Here is an 18,427-nt window from a genome sequence, read left to right on the forward strand (position 1 = left end):
AGAGACAAACCAGAGAAACTGTTACAGCCCTGTTGAATCTGCTGTGTGAGGCTGTGTCCTGCTGCTCTTTCTAACTCACTCAGATAACAATTCTCCTGACTCCACTCAGCAATCAGCACTGAGGGCAAAGCTGGTGAGTTCTTTGAAATATCCTGCTGATTTATCTATTTATTTATTTTTATTTAATGAACATTATCCCTGGGGCGCAGGGTGGCTGTGGCTACAATGTAGCTTGCCATCACCAGTGTGTGAATGTGTGTGAATGGGTGGATGACTAGATGTGTAAAGCGCTTTGGGGTTCTTAGGGACTAGTAAAGCGCTATATAAAAATACAGGCCATTTACCATTTGTTTTCTGATTCTTGTCTGTAGTTCAGTTTTTCATCAATGAAAAGCAAATAAAATGTATAGTTGTAGAAAGAAAACAATAGTGGCACTAACACACATGATAAAACATGAATCAAAAATGTCAAATAATTTGATTTATTTATATCCATTTTGAAAAAATAGAAAAGTCTTGGAATGTGTATATATTTTTTTCTCTCTATTTTAAATAACCCCAAACTCATTTTTATGTGATTCTTGTTTTCAGTGAGCTTAATAACAAAGCTGATATGTTTGAAGTTTTTAAAACACATTTTAAAGGTGTCAAAATTGTTGGTCATGAGCAGAAATGTTGCTGAAACAGTTCAGAGCTGTTTCTACATTGAAATATGTGAATTTATCCTTGAGGTGAACAGGTCAGGATATTTCCTAAAGCTGGAAAAAAAAAGAAACAGCCTGAAACACTAACTGGTAAGACAACAGGAAGTAGTTATTTAAAGGTAATGCACAGTGAATGTTTCATCTCAGATACTTCAATGGGTGATTCCATCATGCTACTTCACTATGCATGGCACTGCAAAGAAATCTGTGTTTCAAGTGGAACAGTTCCCTTATTTTGCTGATCTTCTTGCTTTCCTTTCTCATTAAAGTTTTACGTCTCTTTCCTGTCACGATCTGCAATAACAGATCACATGGGAGTTGTGGTGTGCGGACCCAAAAGCAGAAGAAAAAAAAGGTGGAACTGAACTTTAAGGAAATGCGAGCGTTTATTGTGGCTAAAAACAAAAAAATAAGCCAAATGAAGGAAATAACCAGGGGGGAAACTAACATAAAACTCGAACCAGGAAAACTAAGTACAAGAAAGCTGGAATGCCTGGAACAGAGAGCAGGGAATGGAACACGCAGACTAAGACATACTTGACTCTGTCATAATTGTCTTTTCTTCTGTAAATGCTGATTGTATGATGCATTACAGGAAGTCTGGGTCTGAGTGGGAAGCTATAGCTTTACAGCACAACCACGCCTTGTGGAAAAGTTGAGACTCTTAACTGAGAATGCATTAATCTAACATTTAGATCAGATATCGACCAAATCCTGACTAGAATATCTGAATTTAATATTGGTAACCAGGGGCGATTTTAGCCCATTTTTGAATGAATCAAAGCACCCCCAAAGATTTCTTACTTTTTTGACTTTTTTTTGACAATATTTGCTGTTTGTGTGACACACTACTAAAAATATAAAAAGCAAAAAAAAAAAAAAACTGTACTTGTTTGAGACATAACATTTTAACAACGGTTAAAACAATGGTTAGCTTCAGCTCGCCTCTCCCCTACTCTGGCTCTAGCACCGTTGCTGCCAGAGCGATGGTGGCTGAGACGCAGCAGAGCGGAGGTGTAAGTGCCTGGCTTAAAACAGGACATATTAGCTGCATTTAACCTTCAGTTACTCTTTATATAGTTGGTAGGAGTCAGACCATGTTTCTTTTTAGCTGAAAAACATTACACCCACCCAGGTAACCTGCTGTGTTAAAAACTTGTTTTCTGACAATGTTTGCTACCCTACAATCCGTCCTGTTCTGTAGTAAATTCAGCAACATTTCATTGTCCTGTTGCTCCCATTGAAATTTATACAGCCTATTTAAAATCTAAAACGTAGCCTACTGTTGTTACCACTGCCCTGTTAGAAATGGATACTAACTAGCTGACTGACTGAATGCCCATTAACCTTATAACTCCTGTTGTGTGTGTGTGTGTGTGTGTGTGTGTGCATGTGTGTGTGTGTGTACAGCGAGACAGCCATGTTTATAAGGGATATAAGGAAGTTTTTTCAAAAAAAGGAGCCACATTCAGGTAAAAGTGTAAAATCAAATGAACCGTGAATCAAGAATAATGTTGAATCAGTGTTTCAATATTTATATCTTTTATTAGATGTTTATGCGGTTTGGTTATTTGCCTTTTGGTTGAAAGTACACTGAGAGAGGACTATCATTAGTGATCTTAGTAGTATTTTTTTTCATATTAATGTAATTTTTCATCTAATTGAATACAATCTATTTGTGTATGATTGTCAGTCCAAAGAGGGAGAGAGGAAAGAGGGAACGTGAGGAGAAAGTACAATGTCAGGAAGAACCAGGTAAGAAAACAGACAGGGAACAGTGACAGGCAGAACAGAAACTGTTAAACTGAAAAAGAGAAAAAACTGATTTCACACAATCTGGAAGTTGTGTCCTCCCTATATTAAAGCTGCTACACAGAATCTGCAAAACAAACTGGGTTGAAGCATTTTTGACCCTCTTTAACAACATTCCAACAAAACATTATCATTGATTGCGGAGATTAAAATTAATAATATATTTTTATGTGGTTCAGCCACAACTCTACTAAAACCTCAGCCAGTAATAGGTCGGCCAACTTTTGTACCGTCCAGTTGTCTGTATGACTGCCGCAGTACGTACATCACATTTACACACTATCAGAAAGAGCCAAACAGCCCTGGTGGAGTGAGGAGCAGATGCTCTGTTTATATTCTACAAATGTTTTAAGCTTGTTTCAAAGATTCTGTACTGCAGCTTTAAATGTTTTCCAAAAGCACACATACACTTATCAGTGTTTCTCAAACTTTTTACAGTGTGTACCACCTGAGAAAAATGTCAAGCTCTCCTAAGTACCACTATGAAAGCATGAAAGTATTATTATTAAATTAGCAAAATTATTATCTGCAGTAAAGATTTTTTCATACATTTTATATATTCTACTACAGGCAAAGTTGCCTCCATTTTTATAGTTTTTTTAAATTAATATTTTGTAAACATTTAAGGATGCAGGGACTGACAGAGACAGGGAAGAAGTCTCATCGTGACGTGTAAAGTTTGCCTGGCTGGGCAGCTCTCTGGGTGCTCAGCACCCCCAAAGCTCTAATCCTAGAATCACCCCTGCTGGTAACAAAACAAATTTAAGACCAGTCCATTCAGTTAAATCACTTTCAGGCATTTATTGGACAGATGGTAAGATAATGTGTTCTGGCTCTTAATTTTGTTTAATTTTTACTGTGTGCAGAGAGAGGTGCACTCAGTGACATCTGTCTGTCATATTTGCTTTGTTTTGTTTGTGTGCACAGTCCTGAGAAAATAGTCACAGTACTATGTTCCTGTAATTAACACAGATGAGTAAACCCCTTCATGTGCCTGCAAAACTCTCTCCGTCAGTTCAATTTATTAAAGAAGCCAAATGAGAGGCTAATGTTTACTTATTTTAAAAATGAGAGATCTTATTTATGTAATCACACACTGAAACATAAACCTGCCTCACCACTGCTGCTTTCAATAGATCACATTCCTGAAGAAACAGGAATATTGGAAAAATTAGCAGCTATCTTTAAAAAATAGATAGGACCCGTTTTAGTCAGTAACCAGGTTTTGTAAGATAAAATTAAGCCATATCTTGGTCAGTTATTAAAGCATGTACTAAGAGGCTTTGAAGAGTGAAACGTAACTGTTGAAGAATCCACATTTAACTGTTTCTTTTGTCTTTGATTCAGTTGAGGATACTTCAATAAAAATTCTTTCTTTGTAATTTTGTTTGCTGACATTTTTTTTTACTGGCCTCTGATTGATGTAGACAGGTGTCATTACTGGTGAATTATTTTCTTTTACTAAATCTATGTTTATCTTTAGCCAGCAGTTTCAGAATTTATTTAATGTCAGCTGCTCTGGTCCCTGGAAGACAATGGACAATAGCTGATGTATTGTCTTGCTTTCCATTTTCTCAAAATTGAGTCGCCAATAACCAGAGTTTGTTTCTTCCTCGTAGATGTTTCACCAACTGGGAAAAAGCTCTTTGAAACGTGAACAGACTGGTAGTGTGCCAGCACAGAGGCTTCTATTTAGGACTACACTGCACCCATATCCTCATCCAGCCAGCCTGAGTTCCTGGATGCTCAGGACATTCTACTCTGAACTAATGTTAACTAAGGTACCTTTGCTTACAGAGACTAATGGATATTGACCACATACAGGACTTTCGAGGGTGGGGAACTAGGTCTCTAATTCACTTAGTCTTTCCTCCACAGCTACAAACAGCCCACATTTATTACAAGTATCTTAATTGTTAAAGGAGGCCTTGGCGTAAAATGCTTGTAAATTCAGTAGAAATCTAGTAATAGAAGTCATAAAGTCCATGCTTATGGTAGTATTAATAGCAGTAGTAGCAGGATCGTGAGTAGTTCTAGGTAGTCCGAAGACGTGCAATTAGTGGGGTTAGGTTAATTGGTGCCATAGCCGTGAATGTAAATGCAAACGACTGTCTGTCTCTCTGGCTACGTCCACACTAATGCATTTTTGTTTGAAAACGCATCGTTTTCTCCTTGGCCTCCCGTCCACACTGAGACGGCGTTTTCGCTCAAGGAAAATGCAGCGTTTTGAAAACGCTTTACAAAACGCAATGATTTGAAAACGGTGTTTTCGCGTCACAGTATGGACCGTGAAAACGAAGACTTTCTAAAACAATGACGCATGTTAGTTATATGATGCAGTCACATGATCAATTAAACTAAGATAGCGGAGGGCATTATACAGCAGTTGTTTTGTTTGCTCTCAATTTTGACAGCCCTATTAAAGATTAATATCAGTCTGTACATGCTCCAGATAGCTTTTCTTCGATTTCTTTAACTCTCTCTCTCTTTCAACTCTGCGAAAATGACTGTAAATGCTAGTGTGGACGCGGAGCGTTTCAGACAAAAACGCCGTTATAAATTTATCCGGGCTAGTGTGGACATAGCCTCTGTGTTAGCCCTGCTTGCCCCATCCCTAAGCCTATGGTAGGATTTACGGCAGCACTATGTGACCGAACTGGATATAAAAATAATGATGTTTTTGCTTGTTTCCATTGTTTATGCCATGACTTGTTTCCTGAAACAAAAAAGTGTATTATGTAAAACTAAAGTCAGCAAAGGGAAGTGATTTAATGTGGTCATCATGTACAGCTTACAAGGAAAACACGACTACTCAGAAAGAGCTGTTTTTTTCATTATTTGTCATGATCAATATGGAGCAACTGTTGTTCTCAATAATTAGAATAGTAGAAGTCCCATTAATAGAACAAATAGAGGGGTAGACTAATTATAGATGTAGTAAACTTTCTAAAAGTGCTGATTCTTGTTTGTGTTTGTGGAAAGACTTTTACTTTCTTGCAAGAATTCTATGGAATAACTGTAAAAAATAACACAGTAAAAGGTCAGTAATTTCATGTGGTAATCGTACACAATGTTCCACACATACTCCAAATGATGTCACTAAAATTTTGTTGTCATCATTTCCTGATCAAAGTACCTGGATTTAACTTGTCTCCTCAGGTCCTCTTTTAAAGGCCAATTCATATATAAAATGATCCCTTCAAGGCCCATCACTCTGGATCTGCTGGTGTTTACAGTGCAGCTGAACACAAAGTCATTAATATTCCAGATACTGATGATCATTACACATGTGTACAAATAAGTCGATTATGTACTACAGAAGGGGCAACATGGTGGGTAGCACCGAGCGGTTAGGTCCTGGGTTTGAATCCACCATCTGGCCGTGGCCTTTCTGTGTGGAGTTTGCATGTCCTCTGCAGGTCCTCCGGCTTCCTCCCATAGTCAAAAGATGTGCTTTGTGTGGTTTGATTAATTGGTTATGAATTGAATGGTTGTCTACCTCTCTGTGTTAGCCTGTGACAGACTGGCGACCTTTCCAGGGTGTACCCTGACTAGCAGACCTAGAAGTACAAGATAGAGTTGGGTCTGTAGTGTCAGTACTACCAAATGGTGTAGTACGTGTTTTGGCAGTGTTATAGTAGTAGAAAATGTGCCACCTCATTGAAGTTATTATCTACTTTGATTTGTTTTACTTAATATGTGTATGAATGTGTTTCTGCAGTAACAGCTTGGAGACAAGAGGTGAAGCCACTTGATCAGCTGGGACATGATGAGCTGACGATCAGTTTTGGCTCTCATGTTTTCGTTACTTATCAAATCATATGTACTACTAGTACTACTTTTTTAGCATTAGAGTCAGTATTAGAGACAGTTTGTCCTCTTCTGAAAGTTATTTATGATGCTATCACAGCTTTTGATAGCTTTTGATGTACAACAATGTTGCTGTTGAAGTGTTGTTTTACTATTTTGGTACCATCATCAAAAATCAGTCAGTAAGAGCTGAAAATCTGTTGTATTAACTGAAACTGCAGATGTTAGGGCAGAGGCGTGAAAAGCTGGTATGGCTTTTTGTGCAACATTACAACAGCCAAACTGATTGTGTGAAACAGGAAGTGTAGAGCAATAATTTGTCAATCACATCAGAGCTGAGCTGCTTTCAGACGACTCCGTCTTGTTGTGGTTGCTGAAGCTGATCATGGTTCTCCTGTGGATGATCCTGTTGGTGATTCTGCTCTGTGCAGAGGCCGAGAACGTGATTCTAACTCTAACCTGCTCTTATGGCAGTTCAGGTAAACACTGGTACAGTCAGTTCAGATGATGCATCAGGTGCAATGTGTCACTTACAGTTTCTATGTACTGCTTCTTGATTTTGAAGCCAACGTTTAATTCTGAGAAACACAGAGTGATTGGATTGAATGAAGGACATTTTTTATGCTGTGCACATGTTCTGCCTCATCTCATATAAGCACCCAGCTTCTTTTACAAAAAAAAGGAAAGCTTCTAAGTTGCAATGTGTAAAAATAAAGCAGCAAATAAAGTACTTTATTTTCAGGTGGTAACAATGATCAGTAGGACCTCACTTAAATAATTTTACTGAAGCTTAAATGATGACAGAGCTGTAGGAATGAACTCTAATCTATAAAAGCACCAACACATGTGGAAGAAGACGTTCTTATCAACTCAGAGCCTCCAAGTCCAGCAGCAAACATGCTGAGATTGAACTTTCTTTCCTTTCATTGTTTTAGTGTTTCAGTATGTTGGAGCTCCCTGCTGCAGGTCCACCTGAGTCAGAGTGTCATGGAGACATTCATGATCTGATCAGCCTATGAATGACTGGCTGTTTAAACCAATCAGGAGAGTGCTGCGTCTGAAGGCTGAGACCTTAAAACAGTTAACTTTCTTGCATTTGTATTAAGCTGTGTGGGTGATAATTGATTTTTAAGCAAAAGAGTTAAGTCCCTATTTTAAAATATATTTCAATCAGTGCTCCCACTCAGCTGATGGTTTTCAGTTGGAAAACCATCATTGTTGGCTGCAGCTGAGTGTGAGGTGACTGGCATGGTGATCGTGTCATGATTCTCAAGTGGAAACGTGCAGAGTACCCACTTCTAACTGGGTAAAAGATGTTGTTTCAAGTGAAGTTTTAGGGAAATCGGAGCAGAAACTTATCAGACAGACTGGTGCAGCATGTGAAGTGGGGGGGACTCCGCGCCACTCTGTGGTGCTGAAGAGAGAGCTGTGCTTACCATTGCAAAGAAAATGGGCCCTAGACCTGGAAGTTGCAGCTGGACTGGACATCTCTCTTAAGGGGAGCTAGCTTAACTACCACTCAGTAAATGAGTTGTTTCTCTCGTTTTGTGGTTGTGTCCTGTTGACAAATGCTGGGACAAAGCTGAGGAAGACAGCATTTTTTTTATCATGTAGGATGAGTTTGTTATTGGTTTACGGCTGTTGGTTTACCTGCTCAGGTTCAGGTTGCGTGTGCGTGTCCATAGTTCAGCTGACACAGTGTCCTTCACCCTGCCAGGCTAAGTAAACAGTCTTCCAGCCAACCCAGGTGGCCTTGCATGGAATGGGAAGGAACAGACTAAACACAGTCGTTATCAGAGTGTTTTGTTCAGCTCTGGCCTTGCAGTTGGCGCCAGAGGGGTATCCGCATAAGTGATGGTATTTTTTACTTTAGTGCGAACAGCTCATATGAATTTCGAAGCAGTTCTGCAGTCCAACACTGGTCTCTCAATCTCCCGTTGGAGAGCCGTGAGCTTGCGTTCTGTGATGTTGTCATTTCTTGTGCTCAAGCAGCCAATTTCTGAGAACTCACGGCAGTGTGCCTCCCCGAGATGTCATCCGATGAAGTATGAAGCTGTTAGAACCCACATTAACCCACATGCCACACTACTGCCTGGAAGTGGTAAAGTTTTAGTTCCTGTGCGACATTAAGGGGATTTGTTTTCGGTTTTGGTTTTGTTTGGTTTTTTCAGACGTCACACTGACTGAAGTCACCATGTAAAGTAGGAAATGTAGAGCACTTCTGTGTCAGAGTCCATCAGAGCTGAGCTGCTTTCAGATGACTCCGTCTTGTTGTGGATGCTGAAGCTGATCATGGTTCTCCTGTGGATGATCCTGTTGGTGCTTCTGCTCTGTGCAGAGGCCGAGAACGTGACCGAGGTCAGAGGAGAGCTGGGGACCAATGTCACTCTAACCTGCTCCAATCAGACATCAGACCCACACTGGTACATGGAGATCCACAGTCAGTTCAGAGCAGGTATCGGCCGCAGTTTTTCCTCAGCAGGCTCTACCTACTGCTCTCCTGGTTTTGAAACCAAGTTCTCAATCACGGGAAACAAACTGATAATTAAAAACTTGACAGCAGAGGACTGCAGGCTTTACTTCTGTGGCATCAAGAGAGATGGCAGCATTCAGTTTGTGGAATCTTTCCACCTCGTCTCAAGTAAGTAGCCAAGTTTTTTTTTTTTTTTTTTTTGCTTATTGCTGTAAAACATATGAACATATGACTAACAAATGATTAGTTAGTTCTCAGGCTTTATGACGTATTTGCAGAAAAGCAGGTTTTGAGCAGGCTAACAGGATTTCTCTTTTCTGTTTTGCATGTTTTAACTTGTTATCTATTACCACGTTCTTTACTTTTTGCATTCACTTTGTTCTCATGTCTGACCTTCATAGTCATTAGTATTAGTAAGTGTGAGAATGAATGCAAATGGAATGAGATCATGTGTTATTTTTTTCACATCCAAACTTCCCACCATTTGTTTTGACTCAAACTCTCCTCTGTGAAGGTCCAGCGTGGTGGGTTTTAACATGTCCTGAGATACTGTAAAAGAAAACTTTGGCAGTTAAAACCTAACAAGTAATAACTCAACTTGTGAGCTGATATATTTTTCTTTTTCCTTTTTTGGAACTTACACTGGGTACAAAAAAGTTCCTTGCAGCTTCAAGGTTGGATTTCATAAGGCAAACTGCTGCACCTATTCTGATTTCCTTGATTTCTTGAGTGAAAGCGATCCTTTCTTTGGATAAAAAGAATAAAAAGAAATTAATAATTAACACAAAAACCCCAGCAGAGCAATAAGATGGTGTATTGATACAGGTAACTAGATGGGTTTTTTGTTGTTGTTGTTTAAAGAAATAAGAGTTTTTTCTATCATGGCTGTATACTACCTTATATATCTGATATATGAAAAGTATGTTTTTCAATGAAAATTTATAGATGGTGGGCGTGTTTCAAGTTGCTGATTTGTAACTATAACATGTTCTCAGTTGATCTTTTTGCCTCTTTGTTTCCAGATGTCATTGTTCCTCCCAACGACCCACAGAACGACTGCTATAAGAGTCACCTCATCATCATCTGTGTCTCAGTGGCTGCCTTTGTCATTCTAATAATCAGTGAGTGTGTCACAGTAGATAAATTTAGCACATTTTCTAACTTCAGATCACAGTATCTAATGTTTGAATAGATGTTTCTGGCAGCACATATTAGAAGTGTTGGTCAAACTTCAGTCCGTATTTCTTTTAATCATTTTGCACTGTGACCAATCAAGTGAGGAAGCAGCTTTATACTGTCAGCGACTGCACAGAAATCTGTGTATTATAAGAATATATCTAGATCTGTACATCTGGATAAACAAGAAGTGACTCACAGCTCTGTTGGCAGGTTTTGTCATCATATTGCTGTGCTTGAAGAGGAGAAAATGCTACGACTGATGCTTCAGGTCACATCTGTAATGCTACAGAGCTACTGCGGGCTGTGCAGGTAAGTAAAAACTGTGACTGCTAACAAAACTGATGCTGTGTGTGCTGCATAAACCATGACTACTGACAGTACTGGTACTAGGATCACTCTCTATAATGTTTAAAAAATGTTCGGCTGCTATGATGAACGTTAACAGGCATTAAGTCGTAATGACAAAATGGAAATATGCATGTGATGTCTTCTGAAATTAATAGAATCTAAAACAGCTTTGTTCATTTAAGATTCCTGGTCTTTTATGTTTGCTGCTTCAGATCATCCAGGTGTGCGTTATCACAGTCATACAGTTTTCCCAAGACAGGACGTTCCAACAAATTCACCCCAGTCCACCATGCAATAGTATCCTCCTCTGTCACACTGATCTTCTCTGAGGTCTTCTTCTTTTCCTCTTTTACTGCCTGGCAGCTCCATATTTAACATAATTTGTCCAATATATCTACTACCCATCCTCTATGTGCGCCCAAAACATCTCAGCCTTGTCTCTATAACTTTTGATTTACCCCATTATTAATGTTTTCATGTGCATTTGGATGAGCTGCATCAGGGACAAACATAATCAAAGTAATGCGACATCACAGCCTCTCTAGCTTTAGCTCCAAACCGCTCAGCCTGAACTGTCCCTGTGATATACTCATTTCTCAGCCATCATCTCCCAACTGTACATCAGCAGGTCTCACTGTGGTTGGGTTAAAGTCATACAGAAATGGTTACTTCAAATTATTGCTCCTAAAGTTGCTTCTGTGAGCTATTAAATCATGAATTATATTTAGTTTTTCACAAAACTCCTTCCAGCTTCCAGTGGGCTCAGCAAACACTTTTCTGGTGGGTTTATGGCCTCAGGAGCTCCTTTCAGGTCTTACTGAATAAAACATGATGTTCATTTAGGAAGTCATGGTAACATTAGTGCAGAAAGAATGAAAAGCAGGGCATAACTTAGGGCAGGGCTGGTGCCTTACTCAATTGTGAGGTATGGTTTCTTCAGGAACACCAGTGTTTTGGCACGAAAAACATGATGATCAAGTCAAATGAATGAGATGAACCAGGGTCAAAATATTATCTTCAAAGCCAAAGTGAAGCAGCAAAAACCTCATTTTTCCTAATATAGACTTGAGTCTGGCTCTAAAAAAGACAGTTGCCCACAGACCCACATGTTAAAATGCTAAAAAGTTTTGATCTCTATAGCTATTTTACTCCTTCAGTGTTGCTGCTAACGCTGCAAAGACTATCACTGTAGCTATTAAAAGTTACAGTGATAGTAGTAATACTATCTAATAGTACTACTTGTACTACCCTGTACTGATTACTCATTTTCTGTTTCAGGGTAGGCGACCCTCTTTCAGCAAGACATCACGGGATTTGATTCATTCATTTCATTTTTTCATGTGTAGTATCAGTACACAGTATATTTCATGATTTGTTGTAACAGTATTAAAAAGTAATTTGTCTGCTTCCACTTTGTTTCACTGTTTAATAAAAATTACATTTATTACAATGTAATATTTGTTCTTTTAATCCATATTTCTAATCTATTTCTTGACCGTGGGAACATTTAAGAAGATCAGAAGACACCGTACAATTTAAAATGAGCCTTTTATGTCATGTAGCAGCCAGTCCAAAAAACAAAACAAAAAAGCTGTTACTTTAAACATGTCACTGTCATCTCTGGTACAATGATTTTGCTGTTAAAGTTGCTGTTGTTCTCATTACTAGCGTCACTACTGCAGTATTGTCATTAAATCATTGAGCTGCAGAAAACAGTTGAATATCTCTAATACTAAACCAAGCTACTGCGTTTAAGCAAGGGTCAATGTAATTCTACTTCCTGAGCGCTTGTTCGTTTTTGTGGTTTTTAAAAAAATCTGATGTCATATCAAGTGACCATCTGAAAAAGGAAGTGTAGAGCACTTCCCTCTTAGAATCACATCAGAGCTGAGCTGCTTTCAGACGACTCCGTCTTGTTGTGGATGCTGAAGCTGATCATGGTTCTCCTGTGGATGATCCTGTTGGTGCTTCTGCTCTGTGCAGAGGCCGAGAACGTGACCGAGGTCAGAGGAGAGCTGGGGACCGATGTCACTCTAACCTGCTCCAATCAGACATCAGACAGATACTGGTACATGGAGATCCACAGTCAGTTCAGAGCATGTATTGGCCGCAGTTTTTCTTCAGCAGGCTCTACCTACTGCTCTCCTGGTTTTGAATCCAAATTCTCAATCCTGGGAAACAAACTTGTGATTAAAAACTATACAGCAGAGGACTGCAGGCTTTACTTCTGTGGCATCAAGAGAGGTGGCAGCATTCATTTTGTGGAGACTTTCCACCTTTTGTTAGGTAAGTACCCAACTTTCAATTTACTTTATTGCTGCAAAACAAATTAGTTGGTGTTCAGATCGCATGATGTATTTGTAGAAATGCACATTTTGAGCTGTCTAACAGGAGTTTTGACTGTTTCAACATGTTTAGGAAAGCTGTGACCACATTCTTGCAGTAATGTGGGATGTATGTGAATATTTGTTCTTAACCTCTAACAATACCATTGGGCTATGGTGACAGTCTTTTAAGCCCATGTGCATGTGAGCATGGATAGACTCGTGGTATATGGCAATAAACACACATGTAAAATGGAAAATATGGCAAATGTGTTTGTTAACAATAAAATAAAATTGAGGGGCAAAAAGAGTTTTGTCTTCTTCATCAATACAGCAGTTATGCAACAGGAAAAAAACTGATAATACTCAATAAGTAAAGCATTGTTTTACAATTATGGTGGCGATGAGGCTGAACAAGTGGTCTGTTTGTGGAAACGTCTACTTTTCATAAATCATCTTAATCTGGTCAACAGACATAAAACTTGTCTATAATCTACTGACTTGTGCTTTACTGATTACTTTGAGGTCACCATTGGATCTAGCTGGAGGTGAGGGTTTCAGTAGTATTGTAGTCATATGGTTCCTGATTCAGAATAATTTGACTTTGATGACCATTCTGTTGAAAATTATGAAATCAATACGTTGAGAAATGAGCTCAAGTGCTACATTGTCCCCGCCCCCACAACCAATAGACAGCAGAAACTAAAAATTGGCCCTTCTTTCAAATGCCTCCACTAAAAAAGCATCAGAAGAGCTATTCTGCCGAATACTGCTGTCGTCACAGATGGTGTGAAAGTGTGCTTGACCATTGGTGTCTTGGCTCCATGGTAATACTAAACACAAATAAAAAAAATAAAAAAAAACAGTCCTCTTTAGTCAAATTAGGATGAGTGGCGAGGAACTCGTGTCCCATTTGCTTTGTGTTTGTACTTCATGTGTGAGCATTAGATCAGGGCACCAACACCAGAAGACATCTCGTGCATATCTAAATAAGAACGAGTTGTATACTTACAGTTGGTAGGTAGCTGACGTTCTTGTTCGTGTGTCAATTAAATATTTTCCTTTTCTCTACATTTAAGTTGCCTCAGAAATCAAAGTTAATTTAACTTGTTAGTACCTTAGTTTGGATCACTGGTTGTGATTGGAGATGTGAATCTTCTGCACTGTTTTCAGAATAATTTGTCAACAAAATGCCCCGATTGGAAACTTTAATTATCATAACTGTAACGGTTCTAAAGAAATAAAACAATACTTTTTTTTCTTTTTTTCCATTGATTATCTCTCCTTTGTTCCTCTTTCATCTTTCTCCAGATGCCTCCAACAGCAACCTGCTGAAGGACTGCATCATGACTCAGTTCATCCTCATGATATCCGTCTCAGTTGCCGCTGTCATCATCCTGATAATGGGTGAGTGTGAGTGGAGATAAGTTTAGGAGATTCTGGTCTGAACTGTAAATACCGACATCCACTACTGGACGAGCCACACTATTCACCGATGAACACGACCCAAATTTATCTATCACAGCGTTCACTGGAGCTTTAAAAGCTGGTAATTTAAAAAAATAATAAAATAAAATGAAAAATGACTCACTGACATCTGTACTAAAGGAGCAGTTAGGACACGAATACATGAGCTCAGCTACATGCTCTGTCCTCATATTGTGACCTCTGGTTTGGTAATATTTGCACAGACTTTTTGAGAAGAGCATACTAATAGTGTTAGTCACATTTAACCTGAGGCTTGTCGCCCATGATTAATTAATTTCAGTGCTCTGATGTGTTTTATGTATTTTTAAACATGATTCTATCTTTTCAAACACACTAAAGTTTGATATTTTAAGTATTTTCTGATTAACTTTGATCAAAAAGTTCTTTTAATATCAGGAAAAAGAGCCTCTACAAGAACACCCACATCCTTCATTGACTGAATCACAATCATAACACAATTTCTGATCTTTCATTAATGTCTGTTGTTAATCGACTGATCTGTTGCCCAGCAACCATTAGTAAATAGTAGAAATAACTGCTAGATAGTTTTTGTACACTATTTTCCTTATTTAGTTCTTTAACATAATATAATATAATATATATATATTTTTTCTTTCGAATATATCTCTAATTTAGGTTTTCTTGCTGAACCCTAATCGTCTGTGAATTTCCCCAGTGTGGGATTAGTAAGTTTATGTCTAGGAAAATGATGATGAGTCCATCATTTATAATTTGTGCCAATCCAAATCACTTAAAAAAGTATGTCAACAACATTCACCTTAGTGAACAATGCTGATCAAACGGAGTTCTTGTAGTTTGTATTTTTGACGTGGGTTTTATTTTTTATTTTGAGTTTTTGATTTCAAGTCAGTAAAGCTTCAGTTTGTTTGTTTTCTCTCATTTCAGTTTAGCTTTTCTAAGTTTCAGTTTTACTTTTAGTTCCCTTAAATATTGTGATATAGAGGACATTTATCATGGGATTTTCAGAACTTCAGAATAAACATTACAACCCAACCTCTCTCTGAAAAGCCAGTTAGTCATGTAGACACCCTGAGTCTCAGTGAAAAGATGAGACAAACCTCTTCAGAGAGGAAGTGTGGACAAAGATGTTCAAATTGACAAATAACCTGTATATTTTTGTTTTATTTTAGTGTTTCAGTAATTTTCTTTTGCTTGAATATCTTATTTGATTTATTTTGTTGTTGTTTTTTTATTTTACTTGACTAAATCATTTTGAGAATAGCAGCAGTATTCAGACCGGATCATATTCTTACATTCATTATGAGACATTCTGTCCTGACTGTGAGTTTGAAGGTGGAGTGACTCAATGATCTGTTGGCAGGTGGGGTTTTGGTACTGCTGTGTTCGAGGAAGAACAAAAGCAGCAAACAGGTGGAAGAGCCTTCAGCTCACATCTACGAGAACGCAGAAACACTGTGGGCTATTCAGGTAAACAAACCTTCCACTGTTACTGACAGAACTGATACTGTGAGTTTTAATTTTGCATTACAAATATTTTTCTAGCAACTCCACAATCCTATATATCTGTATATTTAACACAGAAGAGGATATCACATTACAATGCTGTGTCACAATATAAAATAGCATCATACTATAACAATCATAGTGTATGTGAATAGGTTTGTACGCTGTCTGCTTCCCATGGACAGTGTGTGGGTTTGCTACTCTAGTCAATTTAAACTGTATGAAGTCTTCATGGCCTTGAGTTTGCTCCATGTCCACACAGTTAGATGTAGCTGGCACCATTTAACCACACTTCAGACCGATTATGATCAGTTCAAAACACAGATACTAGTGCTGAAAATGTTCATTTTAGGCCTTCAACAAGGAACTTAACTAACCAGCCGTAGAGGTCAACGCATTATCTTTTTGAGCTGTGTAGCACTTTTCTACTCTGAGCACCCACAATGCATAGAATCTGCTGAGCCACAGTCACCCTAACATCTCTAAAAACTGTTTTATGTTTGCATCTGGTGATGACGCTGCTATTGGTACCTATGATATCAATACCACTGCTTAAAGTGCTAACACAATATTGCTTCTTCCCTATACTTATGTTGTGTTTCAGGGCAAGGTGATCCAGCCCTACCGAGCAAGACATCACTGAACGAGTTCTTTCAGACGCTACAAGACTTCATTTGTTGTATTTCATTGAAAAACATACAAACGTTTGCGCACGTTTCTTCTCTGCAGCAAATACATTAATTTTTTGTTAGTGCTGTCAGCGTTAATCTTGTTAAAATTATGTTAACGCCATAACCGCGTTAACACGACAAATCTGCATTAGCGAGTTAATGCGGATCGCCCCATGCTTGGGGCTGCGCAGTGTCAACGCATAGATTTGCCACGTCAATGCGGTTATGGCGCTAACGTCATTTTAACGAGATTAACGCTGACAGCACTACATTTTGTGTATTATCAGGCTTGTTGGAAGACATCTGTCCACTTCAGATGTAAAACTTTCAAATCATATGGAAAGTTGTGTATCTTAAGCTGTCAAACGCTGTCAAGCTGGAATCTGAAAGCAGACAATGGTTCAAACTTTAAGGGTTCATTTTGCAGTATTAGTATAAGGTGGAGGCAATAACAGTATTTATGATAGTAACAGAAATTTTACATAGGTAGTAGTTTTTGTTAAAGTTCTTGAAAATGGAATAGTAACCTATTAATAGATGTAGTGAAGTCTACGTTTGTGGTAGAATAACAGTAAGGATTATGGGTAGTTTTTGCAGGACCTGTACATTTTATAGCTTTACTGTCAGACAGGATGGGGTTAGTGGGTAAAACATTTCCTGGCTTCTTCTTTTCTGCAAAGATTCTGGCAACGCCTGAAGAAAAAATAGAAAAGAGGAAATAATTGGATGTGCTAATTTTACAAAGGTTTCCAGGAAATATGGCTACTCCGCATGATTTCACCATTAAAATCCTAGTGTCATCACTTCTTCTGCACACAACAACGTCTTTGTGTTACACCAGCTGATTGTATTGGCAGGTTCGTCAGACCCACTGAGATATCTGACGTACTACATCTTTTGGTGTGCAGCTGATCACTTATGTAACAGATGGTCACTACAGTCATGTGTAAAAAGTAGACTTTTGCCTTGAATAAAAGTTTATAACTCTGTCAGGCTGGAGATGGAGGGCAGACCTTTTTTCTTATTTGACTGTTTCAGACGTTTTACTAGCAGCAACAGTAACTACTGTACTGTTTGTACTTCTGCTTTTAGTTTTCTCTTATTGTTAGCAACATAGATGGTAGTAGGATTTTTAATGATTAACTTATTAATAGATATAGTAAAGGCTGCCCTAGAAGTAGTAGCCCCTTGGTTAACGGTAGTTGTACAGGACCTGTAAAACCATGCAGATAGTACAAGATGGAGTTTGTCTTTGACTCATTTGTCTGTTTCCACTTGTTTGTTTCACTGTGTAATTTTTTACTTTTTACTTAATTTTAATTTATATTTAACTGACTTTTTTAAATTTTCAAGTCACTTTCTTTTCAGTATCAGCTATGAGCTGTTGTTAAGGGAAGATTTACAATGTTCAGAAAATACATTACGATCCGAGCAGAACTTCATTTTTTTCATTTTATTTCAATTTGTATTTTAAGTTCAGTTTAATGTCATTCCTCTGTGATTTACCATCTCAACACTTACATTTCCTCTCACTAATAACATGTGTGATACATATATATGATGCAGAGTAGTTTGCAAAGAAATCCTTAATAATGGAGAGCTCCTGTAATGTCTAATTTATTAAAACAGGTTCAGACTGCACCAGCGTCTCTGAGAAATTAACTGACTGAATGAATGCACAAAGTTTAACCAGTTTTGCTGTAAATATTACCAGTTAGTCATGCAACCCTTTTAATTACATTTTTTTATTGTATACATCAAGATTAATGCTTGAACTACTGAGTTTTGTTTTGTTTTTGTTTTTTGAGATACATGATGACAGGAAATCCAAATTACAAGCACCTGATTTCACAGAGCGTGACGCACTGCCTGAAATTAAACAGCATAGAAAGTATTTAAAGTGAGCTCAGGCTTAAACATCTGCAGCAGTAATATTAATCATATTAATATTTTAATAATCCATGAAATCCATTTGATAATAATTCACAATATACAGCTACAGTTACATGTGTAGTGGGGCTTTCATAGGATTTTTTTTTGTTACTTTTTCTTAAAATAATCCTCTACCTTTTGACTGTCATGGATTTGCAGTGTAGCAGGCAGGATGTAGGACTGATAAAAAAAGGGTGAACT

The 18,427-nt window shown here is 38.1% G+C and overlaps 2 protein-coding genes and 1 long non-coding RNA gene across 5 annotated transcripts; all 3 read left to right on the plus strand.

The window, feature by feature from the left end:
- Window positions 1–2,331: 2,331 nt before the first annotated feature.
- Window positions 2,332–6,295, plus strand: LOC145424356 (uncharacterized). The gene is made up of 3 exons (XR_013905411.1): window positions 2,332–2,459; window positions 4,136–4,297; window positions 6,238–6,295. It is a non-coding gene; the product is annotated as an uncharacterized LOC145424356 (long non-coding RNA).
- A 2,162-nt stretch (window positions 6,296–8,457) lies between these two features.
- Window positions 8,458–11,609, plus strand: LOC145424166 (uncharacterized). The gene is made up of 3 exons (XM_080297184.1): window positions 8,458–8,967; window positions 9,822–9,920; window positions 11,605–11,609. The coding sequence occupies exons 1-3, from the start codon at window positions 8,604–8,606 to the stop codon at window positions 11,607–11,609; spliced, it is 468 nt and encodes a 155-aa protein (XP_080153310.1). The 5' UTR covers window positions 8,458–8,603.
- On the plus strand, window positions 10,143–17,935 carry LOC113015547 (uncharacterized). Of its 3 annotated transcripts, XM_026157556.2 has the most exons (5): window positions 10,143–10,287; window positions 11,605–12,612; window positions 13,962–14,057; window positions 15,481–15,587; window positions 16,228–17,935. In XM_026157556.2, exons 2-5 carry the CDS (start codon window positions 12,249–12,251, stop codon window positions 16,264–16,266), a joined length of 606 nt encoding a protein of 201 aa, XP_026013341.1. In that variant the 5' UTR covers window positions 10,143–10,287; window positions 11,605–12,248; the 3' UTR covers window positions 16,267–17,935. The 3 variants fall into 3 exon arrangements, with proteins under 3 accessions (XP_026013341.1, XP_080153726.1, XP_080153727.1); XM_080297600.1 differs by lacking the exon at window positions 16,228–17,935 and having other exon boundaries at window positions 15,481–16,191; XM_080297601.1 differs by lacking the exons at window positions 10,143–10,287; window positions 16,228–17,935 and having other exon boundaries at window positions 10,298–12,612; window positions 15,481–16,191.
- The last annotated feature ends 492 nt before the right edge of the window (window positions 17,936–18,427 follow it).

This window comes from Astatotilapia calliptera, chromosome 23 (assembly GCF_964374335.1).
Source record: "Astatotilapia calliptera chromosome 23, fAstCal68.1, whole genome shotgun sequence".
NCBI classification, from domain to species: Eukaryota; Metazoa; Chordata; class Actinopteri; order Cichliformes; family Cichlidae; genus Astatotilapia; species Astatotilapia calliptera.

Bases quoted from the DNA above. Each gene is read 5' to 3' on its own strand.
- LOC113015547 (XM_080297600.1), top strand. From the start codon at position 12,249: ATGCTGAAGCTGATCATGGTTCTCCTGTGGATGATCCTGTTGGTGCTT. The intron at 12,613-13,961 runs GTAAGTACCCAA...ATCTTTCTCCAG, and splicing joins GACTTTCCACCTTTTGTTAG to ATGCCTCCAACAGCAACCTG. The intron at 14,058-15,480 runs GTGAGTGTGAGT...ATCTGTTGGCAG, and splicing joins TGTCATCATCCTGATAATGG to GTGGGGTTTTGGTACTGCTG.
- LOC145424166 (XM_080297184.1), top strand. From the start codon at position 8,604: ATGCTGAAGCTGATCATGGTTCTCCTGTGGATGATCCTGTTGGTGCTT. The intron at 8,968-9,821 runs GTAAGTAGCCAA...CTTTGTTTCCAG, and splicing joins ATCTTTCCACCTCGTCTCAA to ATGTCATTGTTCCTCCCAAC.